A 13,077-nucleotide genomic window follows, 5' to 3' on the forward strand; every position below is an offset into this window, starting at 1 on the left:
CGACTTCTTTGGCTAACGTCAGTCCAGCTAGGAGGGATTTATATTCGGCTTGATTATTGGATATCAGGAACTCATATTGAATAGATTGTTCAATGGTGATTCTGTTCACATTTTCTAATATTATTCGTGCTCCTTTTGAGTTGGTGTTCGACGAGCTATCGACACGGAGTTTCCAGGTTTCGGAGGATCGTTTTATGGGGTCATTTCGGCTAAGAAGTCTGCCATGGCTTGGGACTTAATAGTGTTCCTAGCCTCGAATATGATTTGGTATTGTGATAATTCAACAAACCATGCGAGCATTCGCCCTGTGAAGTCTAGTTTTTGCAGCACTTGCCTAACTGCCTAGTCCGTTCGGACCGTAATGGGGTGGATCTGAAAGTATTGCCAAAGGCAAGTTTTTCAAGTCGGGAGTAGTGTGTTTCCGCATTCTGGAAGACTTGGCTTACGAAGTATATGGGACTTTGTATTTTTTGCTCAGCTTCTCGGACGAGCGCCACAACAAGTGCTTCCTCCGTTATGGATAAGTAGAGTTAAAGCGTCTCCCCAATTCTAGGTTTACAGAGTATAGAGGGTTCTGCCAACACTTTTTAAAAGTGTCAGAAGGCTTCTTCGCACTCGGGTTCCCATTTAAAACTTATACCCTTTTTTCATAAGTTTGAAGAAAGGGATGGCTTTTTAGGCCAAGGCTCCGAGGAAGCAAAAAAGGGTGGCTAATTGTCCGGTCAGCCTTTGGACCTTCTTGAGACTTGCCGAACTACTCATCTCAAGAATGGTCTTGCATTTTTCCGGGTTTGCCTCTACCCCCTGTTGAGTGATCATGAAGCCTAGAAACTTTCCGGCTTCCATCCTAAAATCACACTTCGTCGGGTTAAGCCGTATTCGATGCTTCCTTAAGGTGTCCAATATAACACCCTACTACACAGAGCCTTACGCTTAAGCCGTAAAACAGAGGTAGTGTGGTGTTACGACCTCTAAAATAAAATATTTACATATATAGCAAAAAATATAATAAACTAGGAGCCTTGAAAAACAGGTGAAACAAAAATAAAAAAATCGTGAAAATAAAAAGCGCAACACTCAGGAAACGAGATTACTTGCGTGCAAAGAAATCTAAGATTCATAAGCATAACTAAATAGAAAGTAGAAATAGAGAGATGGGAAAATGATATACCAAGCTCCTAGCTCAGCCTGCGAAGCCAAGGCTGGCCGGAGAATATTTACAGATATATATACATATTCCAAAGCCCAAAATACATAGATGAAACCATAACTCTCCTTAGATCTGTAGGAGGCATAAAATAAACAAGTTATATGGAGAAGAAGTTAAGTATATATACATATAAACTATATAACAAAAAGGAACCTAGAACCTGCTCTGCTTCAAAAATCCAGACGCCTACCGAGGAGCCTCTCGACTTGCATCTGAAAATAAGAACATAGTGTGGGGTGAGAACTAGAGGTTCTCAGCATGGTAAAGGTGCCACGCATATAATATATAAGGTCTTGGGAATGCCAGAGGCAATCCTAGAATGCCGACACTCGGATTATAAAACTTAAAATACTAAATAGAAACCATAAAAGAGGGTAGGTATCTAAGGAATTCTAAACCCAACTTAAACTTATCCTTATCACTCAACCTGTCCACCTTTACTCCGTTCCTCCATCTCCAGAGAGTTTGCAAAGACAGACAAACAGACAATTGTAAACACAGGTAGGAGACAAGTAGTGCAAGTAGCAATTATCCCAATTAACACAATATATTCAGTTAGGCATTCTCAAATAAGGCATAGTAAACAAACAAACAAAATGCACATGATGTATGCCTGTCCTATGGCTGATGAGGCTCATCTGTCGGTTATCAAGCCAACCCGACAAGTCTGAAACCCTTGGACTGTCCCCCGACACGCATCCCTAAGAGTTTATACATAGCTTTTCTCAAGTATATAAAATTTCTCAATGGGAGTCAACATTCCCAGGAATTTATAAGTGCCCGGTCACACTTACGTCGTAGGGTCAACAGATTATCCAGTTTCAACCTGGTACACGTGGTGGCAAGTCCCGGTACTTTACCCAGAGAAACTCGTATCTCAGATCAATTGAATATATAAGCCAAATCATTTTCATAATCAATGTAAACTTTGCATAAGCATGTCATATGAGCCATGGTATCATATATACTCCAACATACTCTTTTCCATATTCACTTCATCATTTTTCCACTTTACTTCATCTCCAAGTTACCTTAATTTCCTATCTCCATCCTACTAATAGAGCTATTACTATGATTTGAGGCTAAAAAGATGAAAATGAAGGTTTTGGAGTTTCAAAATTGAGCTTTAAAACACAAATGGACCATCACGCGTACGCATCCCTTCATTACGCGTATGCATGGGAACCTGATAGAAGCACCTAGTCGCACATGGAAGTTTCGCGTACTCAAGCACCCCATGTCACGCGTACACATAGGCTTTTTCGCGTACACATAGGAAGGAGGCAGTGGCGATAGTCCGCGAATGGGGTGTATGCATGGGCAAAATTTCCATTCCATGCGTACGTTTTTCCAAAGATTTTACTAAGTTGAAAAAGCTGCAGAATTTCAATTTTTAATCCCAAACTTCTGACGTGCATGACTTTTTTGTTTTAAATCATTTTTTTCTCTGTTCTTCAAATGGCCTAAACTTCGCGAACCTAATTTTCATATAAAACAAGATTGCAATCATTTGGGATCCAGAAGCCAAGTTATGACTCACCAAAGTTTGGCCAAAAAACCAAATTGCTCAAAAAGTCCAAACCTCACTTTCATTAAAATCAAGTTCAATATCCACTCCCTATACATATATATTCAGCACAACACAAATCATAACATCTCCATACAACTCTACTATCCACTTACCAAATGACAACCTAAGTTTCTTGCATCCATCAACATAATCATCAACTTATAACCATGCGTACATATACAACCAATATCATCAATTTGCCAACAATATCCACACACCAAGGAATTATGATTGCCAACACATACATAACTTATATCATCAATCAACATCATTAATGCTAAGCATCCAACTTACATAATCATTCCAACTTATCCTATGGTTCTCTAGCCTAAGTTTTCACACGACATTATATATTAAATACGTGAAACCTAAATCATACCTTGGCCGATTTTCGCATATACCCTTAGACACCACCAAGGCACCCAAAGCAAACCTCAAGGTTCAAAAGCTTCAAGACAAGGCCTCCCAAACTCCACGAAGCCTCCAATGTACTCAATCAACTTCAATATATGCATATACAAGCCTAATTCACATAGTTCACACCCAAATTCAATACCCAAACCCACATAAGCTAGAATTTGTAGAATTTTGAGAGTTCTCACTTTATATATGTCTTAATTAAATAAGGACCCACAAGCTCCTCCAGCTAGTTTGAGCCTAAACATCAAGACACCGAATTTTGATAACCAAAACCTCAATTTCGAAAATCCAAGAGAATAAGAGGCTGAGACAAAAATTGAGGTTTCTTACCAAAATTGGATATTGGGATTCGTAGAGCTTGACGCGCTGGACGCGTCGCGCAAACGGTGCGGCGATCGGAGCTCGGATGAAGAAGTTATGGTGGATTGATGTGAAGGTTAGGGTTTGGAAGCTCTCCTCTTCCCTTGGCTGTGCTCAGCATTCTTCTTGCTGAATGGGGAAGGAGATGAGCTTCAGCTCATTTAATTGATGGGCTGGTTGGGCCACGAACTCGGTTTGAGCCCAATTCGACCGGTTCGGTTCGTTCGGCCCAATTTCGGGCTAAATTCTTTGAAATTAGTGTCAAAATTCTCGTTTTAATGAGCTCTATCCTAATTTAATATAAAATTCACATTTTTAATTTCCTTTATTAAAATTTAGTTTTTGACTAATTATTTACTAATTTAGCGGGGTTTACATCCTATCCACCTAATTAAGAATTTTATCCTCAAAATTCGGATTTAATTACCTAAAAAGAGGTGTGGGTAGTCCTTTCGCATATCAGATTCAAGCTCCCAAGTATGCTCTTCAATACCGGCCCGACTCCATGCCACTTTCACCAATGAAACCTCTTTTCCGCATAATCGTTTAATGCTAGTGTCATCAATCCTAACCGGAATTACTGGTAATGTTAGATCTTCCCTCACTTGGACTGATTCTGGTTCCAGGACATGACTTGTGTAACACCCTAATTAGCCTAAGCTTTATCTCGCGTCGTAAAGCAAAGGTTAACCAGAGATTACGACAGTTCTAAAGCTTATACGTATGATATATAGAATGAATAATATAATCTAGAAGCCCGATGAAGGATATAGCTCAAAATACAGGATTTCAAAAGCACAGAAATGTACTATCTTAAGGCATAAGAAAGAGAAGTGATATAGACAAGGTAATTGTATAATAGTATAATATCATAAGAAACTGGCCTCGGCCCGCGGAGTTTAAGCCGGCTAGCCATATACAGACCATATAGAAACCTGACAGTTTAAAAAAAAACAGCTTATACAAGTTTTGTTCTCTCAAATACATGCCTCTAGGCTAAACAAAATACAAAAGAGAGATGTATAAATAGATAAACCAAAAAGACTCCACTAATAATCCAGGATCCTCCGCTTCTGTCACCATCCCAAACAACTCACCGAGGTGGGTTGCGACCTGCATCTGAAAAACACAACAAAGATATGGTATGAGAACCGGAGGTTCTCAGTATGGTAACAGTGCCCAGTGATGTAGGATATAAGACCCCGGGATGCCGAAGGCAATTCTAAGCTCCATATCCATCACAATATTTCATCTTAAAGCATACTAAAACCATAAAGCATATACACATAAATCTTATCTTGACTTAAAACCTTAATAGCATATAGAGGAAAATCTATCTTAGGGGATTACTAACTAAACTATTCACCGCTGTCCCACAGCCTTCGCCATCCTACCCTCCTTGCGATCCCCTCGCCACCGCCTACCTAACCTCCTCAAAGTCCATACAAACATAGAAAATACAAGCAAGTAAAACACAGGTAATATTCAAATATATAACAAGTAATTCAAGACGCAAGTAAGCATATTATACACTTAGGCAAACTCAAGTAATCAAAGCAAACAAGCACATAAGAGATGCATATGATGAATGTCTATCCTATTGGCTCGTGATATCACTTGTCGGTCCGTAATTGCCAACCCGACACATCCTCCCGGATATAGCCTTTTCTGCCATGCCAGGGATATAGTGTCCTGCACACTCATGTAATAGGGAGTCTACTACGCCGGGGATATAGGCCTCGCACACTTTCTGCAGCAGAAAAGGGACCAACCACAACAAATCATGGAGCAGAACAATCTGCTACGCCGGGGATATAGGCCCCGCACACTCTCAACATCCAACAAATCATGCGGCAGAAGTATTTGCCACGCCGGAGGTATAGGATCCGCACACTCTGATATAATCCAATCATTTCCTCATCATCACATCATCACCAGACATTACCATTCCTCATCTCAAATCACTTTTAGTTATCAATTCATATATATTCATCAATATCATCATTTCTCTTCGAGTCCTCGACTCATCTCAACCATCCTCAATTCATGATTTCCATTCCGAACGCATAGTTCCCCAGTTCTTATCTCATATACCAATTCTTCTTTAATATCCACCCAACCCATTCTCAATACACCAGAAACCTAAACCTCCGTTTTCTAACTTATCATATAATCATCTACGAGGACCCTTAGGTTATATCCCATGTTTCAATACTCAAAACTAGGCCCAAAAGTCTTTAAAAAGGTATTACAGAAGCTTACAACCTTGTTGGGGAGGTAGAATAGTTGAAAACAAAGCATAATTTGAAAAACAGGGCGTGTGCGTCCACATAGGGGTGTGCGTGTGCACGCCCAGAAATTTTTAAAAGTGTGCGTACGCACAGGTACCAAAACACAAAGGGTCTGTGCGCTCGCACAACCTATGCCAGCGCCTCCAACAGACAGTACTCCCCGACGTGTGCGTCCGCACAGGTTGAAATATTTCCTTAGATATGCGCGAGCACAAGCTGTGCTGGCGCTGCCACCAGCACACACTTCCCTTCCTGTGCGTACGCACAGGTGTGTGTGCACCCGCACAGGTCAAAATCCTCAAAAGGTGTGCGCGCGCACAAGGCTGTGCATCCGCACATATCAGAAAACTCAGAATTCTGTAACTTTGCAAAATTTTCAGATTTTCAATACCAACTTTGAATGATCATATCTTCCTCTACAAAATTTCAAATTCAACAAACTTTATACCATTTTGAAGGGTTTTCAAAGATCTTTAATTCTAAGCAAATTTCAACAAATTTTGAAAATCGAGACAAAAGTTATGATCAATAAAAATTCACCAAAATTCTATTTTTACCCAAAATCACAATTTTCACAATTCCCTTTCAAAACACATAACCAAACCAACCCAAGCAACTCCAAAACTCCAATTCTCATCAAATTCAACACTCTGATATATTACACCAAACATACCACATTTTTCCTTATCTACAACATCAATATCAATATATCTCATATATTCAACTTCATTAACAATTTTCTAACTATATTACCAATAAATCAACATCAATATCACACTTATCAACGTAATCCACTACTCAACTTCAAAAATCATGCATTCTCAACATATCACTATTAATCATTATTATCAACTCAAAATTCATCATTTCATCAATCATCATCATACAATTGCATCCAATAACTCATCAACCATTCAAAATCCAATCCTATCCTATGGGTCACTAGCCTAAGTGTCCATAAATATGATATACTACATAGAGAAAATCGAAACCATACTTTGGTCGATTCCCAATATGAACCAAATGAGCTTTTAACCAAAATCCAACCACCAAAGTAGTTCCAACAAGCACCAACAAGCTCCAAACTCACAATAATCAAGCTATATGCATATAAATCACCACAAAATCAACCTAGGGCTCAACATAAATCAAATTTCACAAGGGTTTAGTATATCTTACCTCTCCCAACAGATTTGATGGTCAAGATCCAAGGCTAAGCAAGGATTAAAGCAAACCTAAACATCCAAAATCACAAAACCCATTTAACCCAAACCCTAACAAAACTCGAAATTTTGGAGAGCAGAATTGAAAGGATTTCAAGCTTACCTCTGGAGTTTCTTGGATGGGTTTTGTAGAGCTCGTCGCAAAAAATGCGTAGCCGCTGACGGCACACAAATCGGAGCTCTAGAACTCAAGATATGCTCTTGGGAAGATGAAGGTGGTTAGGGTTTTCTTCTTCCTCTCCTCCCTCTCTCAAATCTGAAGTGTGAGTGTTTATGGAGGCTAGGGTTCATTAAATGAACCTTTATATATGTTGAACTTGGGCCCAACTTGGGCCCGGTTCAATCCGTTAGCGTTTTTAGCCCGTTTGGGCCAACTTTGGGCCGAACTTTTAAAATTAATGCCCGGTTTTCTATTTCTAATGTTTTTCTAAGGTTTTTGACTGTCTCAACTTTTTCTCGCACAGCACCGGGCAGACTTGAACCGGTTCAACCGGTTCATGTACCGATTCGGGGTTTTTCATAGTTCTTCGCAGGAAACACATTTTCTGACTCAGAAAGACCCACTGAGCCCTAAAATCACCTTTAAATCCTCAAATTCTCACTCTAACTTTTTGGAATCTAATTTGGGGCAATATAATCACTTAATTAACCGGTTGATTAATTGCGGTTCTTACAACTTGCTTCAAGAGTGTATTTACGAAGCTGCGACACGTGAAACACGTCGTGCAAGTTCGAAAGATATGGCGGTAAGGCGATCCTATAAGCCACTGGTCCAATTCTCTTCAGGATCTCAAACGGTCCAATGTAACGGGGATTCAATTTCTTCGTCTTAATGGCTCATCCCACTCCGGTAGTTGGAGTAACCTTTAGAAACTCATGCTCTCCTTCCTCAAACTCCAAAGGCTTCCGCCTTTGATCAGCATAGCTCTTCTGACGACTTTGAGCTACGAGCATTCGGTTTCATATCTTCTTTATCTGCTTAGTGGTCTCAGCTATCATTTCAGATCCTAGTAAGCTTCTTTCTCCAGCTTCATACCAACATAGCGGAGATTGACATTTCTTACCATGCGGAGCTTCATATGGAGTCATTCTGATCCTCCCATGGTAGCTATTGTTATAAGCAAACTCCACTAGAGGCATATATTGATCCCAGCTCGCCAGCTGGTCCAAAACATAAGCTCTCAGCATATCCTCCAAGGTCTAGATTGTACTTTCTGACTGCCGTCCGTTTGAGGGTGATATGCAGTGCTTAGGCTCAATTGAGTGCCAAAGGCTCGCTGAAAGGCTCCCTAGAACCTTGATGTGAACCGAGGATCCCTGTCGGATATGATGGGGGAAGGCACGCCGTGCAATCTTACAATTTCCTTAATGTATAACCGTGCTAACTCCTCCATCATGCAACTTATTCAAATGGGGAGAAAGTTAGCCGAATTGGTCAGTCGGTCCACAACCACCCAAACAGTGTCATAAGCCATTCGAGTCTTAGGTAAACCCACCACGAAGTCCATCGCAATACTCTCCCACTTCCGTTGTGGAATCTCCAAAGGCTGAAGGGTTCCTGATGGTCTTTGGTGCTCAATTTTAACTTTTTAACAAGTTAATCACTTGGATATATGCAACGCCACATCATTCTTCATTCCCGACTACCAAAACATCGCTTTCAAATCTTGATACATCTTGGTACTTCCCAGATGGATTGAAAATCCGCTTTTATGATCCTCCTTCCAGATATCCTGCCGTAAGCTTCTGACGTCTGGCACAATGATTCGGTCCTTGAACCTCCATAAGCCGTCCTTATCCTCTAACACTCTCCACCACTTTCCATGCTCAATTGTCAGCAATACTTTCCGTAATGATTCATCATCCTAATGAGCCTTTAGGAGCTCAGCCTTAAAATCACTTGAAATCTGTAGTTGACTTAAGCACAAAGTCCCAAATTCTTCTCTAACTCCGAGTTTCAAACCTTGGAATGCTTTTAAAAACTCTTCCTCTCACAGCATCATCCAAGCAGTACATAGAGACTTTCGAATCAAGGCATCTGCTATAACATTCGTCTTCCCAAGATGGTAGTTCAACTCGAAGTCATAGTCTTTCAGAAGCTCCATCCACCTCCTCTGACGCATATTCAACTCCTTTTGCTCAAAGAGGTACTTCAAGCTTTTGTGATCTGAGAAAACTTGAAACTTAACGCCATAAAGATAATGCCTCCAAATCTTCAGAGCAAATACAACGGCAGCAATTTCTAAGTCATGAGTCGGATAGTTCATCTCATGTGGCCTTAACTACCGTGAGGTGTATGCCACGGCCTTACGGTGCTGCATCAGCACGCACCCCAGACCCTTCAAAGACGCATCATAGTATACCTCAAATGATTCACTTGGCTCGGGCAAAACTAACACAGGTGCAGTGGTTAACCTCTTCTTCAATGCTAGAAAACTCTCCTCACATTCAGGAGTCCAGACAAAAGACACATCCTTCCTAGTCAGCTTGGTTAAAGGTAAGGCGAGTTGTGAAAATCTCTTAATGAATCTTCGATAATAACCCGCCAAACCTAGGAAACTCCTAATCTCCGTCATAGAAGTTGGTCTCTCCCAACTCATCACTGCTTCCACTTTAGCAGGATCCATGGCTATTCCTTGCTTGCCCACCACATTGCCAAAAAACTTCACTTCACTCTTTCAAAATTCGCATTTAGATAGCTTAGCATACAACTTCCTATCTTTCAGGATTTGTAGCACAGTCCGTAAGTGATCCACATGCTCATCTTCTGTCTTGGAGTAAAGAAGAATGTCATCGATGAATACAACAACAAATTTATCTAGATACGGATGGAAAATTCTATTCATGTAATCCATGAATATTGCCGGAGCATCAGTCAACCCGAAAGACATCACTGTGTACTCATAATGGCCATAACACGTTCGGCAAGCAGTCTTCGAAATATCCTCATCTCCAACTCTTATCTGGTGATACCCAGATCGCAAGTCAATCTTAGAAAATACACTGGCTCCCTATAACTGATCTATTAGGTTATCAATCCTTGGCAACGGATATTTATTTTTCATAGTAACCTGATTCAGCTGTCGATAATTGACACACAGGTGCATACTTCCGTCCTTCTTCTTTACCAATAGCACTGGCGCTCCCCACGGAGAAACACTTGGGTGAATAAAGCGTTTACCCAACAAATTTTCCAACTAAGCCTTAAGCTCGGCCATCTCTAGAGGTGACATCCTATAAGGAGCACTCGGGATTGGACCGACTCCAGGCACCAATTCAATTGCAAATTCAAACTCTCCGTTAGGTGAAAATTCATCAATATAACCCAGAAACACTTCAGGAAACTTACAAACAACCAGAATCTGCTCTAAACTTTTTGTCATCGCTTGAAACACCTGCAATTAATAGCATGATACCCTAACATTCAGTTCCAGAATAATTCACTATCATAGAGTTCAAATAATAGCTATTTGCCACAACCAGCCCTTCCGTATCCTCCAACATAAAGCATACTGATTTCTCAGAGTAGTCAAGCAAGACATGATTCTTGGACAAACAATCTAGTCCCAAGATGAGATCAAGACCAGTCATCGGCAGACAAATCAGATCATGCATGAATTCACGTCGTTGTACTCAAAACGGAACTTGTGGACATCCTAACCTAGTTACCATAGCTTCATGGGTAGCATTATACACCTTTAAATCATAACCCAAGACCACTATTTTCAACCCTAACTCATTAGCCTTTTCAAATGCAATGAATGAATGTGTTGCTCCAGAATCAAATAAATCACTTAAAACTTTACCGACTATCTCACAGTTACTTCTAATCAGTGTCTCTGATCCCTCAGCACCTGCTGCAGAAGTAGTATACACTCTCCCTGGCTGCTGCGCTCTACCAGTCTCATACTTCTTCTCTAGACAGTTCCTAGCTAGGTGCCCGAGTTGTCCACAAAAGTAGCATACCCCAAATCCTGACCTGTACGGGGCTCCAGGATGATACTTCCCGCACCTCTGACAGCTCAAATTCTGCTGTGGCTGTTTCCCAAATCTTCTACCTTGATTATTATTGTGAGTCGGCCTCCTGAAGTAGCCTTGCCCCTGATTATTTTGAGGGACAAAGCCCCCACTCTTAAAGTTCTTGCCCCTCGGTGCCAAGTTCCTCCCCTGAGTCCTCTGAAAAGGCATCCTCATGCTCCCTTTTTCTACTGCTGCCTTCCTCATGCACTCCTCAGCCACTCTACTCTTATTTACAAGTTCAGAGAATACTCTGATCTCTATTGGTGCAACGGAGCTTAGAATATCACTCCAAAGACCTCCCTCATACTTGATGCACTTCCATTTAGCAAAATCCTCTAGAACACCTTGACAAATGCGAGAAAATCGGCACAACTCTTCGAACTTGTTGGTATACTCAGTAATAGTCATCTGGCCTTGCTTCAGTTGCATCAACTCAAGTTCCTTGGCATTTTTGACTGAATTGGGAAAATACTTTTTATAAAACTTAGTTCGGAACACTTCCCAAGAGATCACGACACCACCTGGCTGCAGGATTCGCCGTGTTCCCTACCACCAGTGCTGGGCCTCGCCTTGTAGCTGATAAGTTCCAAGCTCAATCCACTGCTCCTCAGGAACCTGTTGACCCTGTAATGCTCGCTCTATAGCCTGTATCCAGTTGTTTGCATTGGTGGGGTTTGAGGTTCCCCTGAAGGTTAGAGGATAAACCTTCAGGAATGTGGCAAGCGTCATAGGACCATCTTCACCATTATTATTTCCGTGATTACCATTGTTTATTTGGTTCCCCAAAGCTTCAGCTGCCGCCTACATAGCCGCAGCCATGTTTCCCAGGGCAGCCATGAAGTCTACAGGATCATTCCCTATCGGGTCAGGATTAGCATTGCCTATTCTACCTCTGCGTCACCCGCGACTGCGTCTGCGAGTCGACATCTGGTTCCTATACACACCAAACAAGTGATATCAAGTTGATCAGTCTCAATATCGCAAGTCTAGTGCTTCAGGATTCAAATGCATGCTCATGAACGTTTATGCCACATATATCAGTTAGATATCCTAATAGCACATAGACACATATACAGAGAATACACAGAAGTATAGTCAGTCCGTCCCTCAGCCTCTATAGGAACGAACTGCTCTGATACCATAATGTAACACCCTATCACACAGAGCCTTACGCTTAAGCCGTAAAACAGAGGTAGTGTGATGTTACGACCTCTAAAATAAAATATATACATATATAGCAGAAAAATATAATAAACTAGGAGCCTTGAAAAACAGGTGAAACAAAAACAAAAAAATCGTGAAAATAAAAAGCGCAACGCTCAGGAAACGAGATTACTTGTTGGTGCACGAAATTGTGATGTCCAGGATCGAACAATCCCTGGTAATGGCTCCAAAGCTTGGTGCTTTGATCTTAATTCATAATTGTCATAACTTCGATACAACTAACCAGCAAGTGCACTGGGTTGTCCAAGTAATACCTTACGTGAGTAAGGGTCGAATCCCACGGAGATTGTTGGTATGAAGCAAGCTATGGTCACCTTGTAAATCTCAGTCAGGCGGATATAAAGTGATAATGGTGTTTTCGAATATTATATAATAAAATAGGGATAGAGATACTTATGTAAATCATTGGTAGGAATTTCAGATAAGCGAATGGAGATGCTTTTCGTTCCTCTGAACCTCTGCTCTCCTGCTATCTTCATCCAATCAGTCTTACTCCTTTCCATGGCTGGCTTTATGTGATACATCACCACTGTCAATGGCTACTTTCGGTCATCTCACAGGAAAATGATCCAATACCCTGTCACGGCACGGCTAATCGTCTGGAGGCATCACCCTTGTCAATGGCTTCATCTTATCCTCTCAGTGAATAATATGCTCACGCACCCTGTCACGGAAATCGGATAAAAAGAAGAGAATATACTATAAATTCCAAACTATCAATGAAACATAGCTGCAATCATATGAGCGGGACTTATAGCT

General features: G+C 41.0%; 1 protein-coding gene across 1 annotated transcript in view; it reads right to left on the reverse strand.

Moving 5' to 3' along the window:
- The window catches only part of LOC107611432, an 11,687-nt gene continuing 9,317 nt past the window's right edge, over positions 10,708–13,077 (reverse strand). Inside the window, exons 3-5 of the mRNA XM_016313357.1 lie at positions 11,996–12,028; positions 11,664–11,895; positions 10,708–11,549 (exon numbers count right to left, since the gene is read on the reverse strand). Of these exons, the coding sequence (XP_016168843.1) occupies positions 10,708–11,549; positions 11,664–11,895; positions 11,996–12,028 (1,107 nt within the window). The remainder of the gene's footprint in view (positions 11,550–11,663; positions 11,896–11,995; positions 12,029–13,077) is intronic.

This window comes from Arachis ipaensis, chromosome B08, assembly GCF_000816755.2.
Source record: "Arachis ipaensis cultivar K30076 chromosome B08, Araip1.1, whole genome shotgun sequence".
Lineage (NCBI taxonomy): Eukaryota > Viridiplantae > Streptophyta > Magnoliopsida > Fabales > Fabaceae > Arachis > Arachis ipaensis.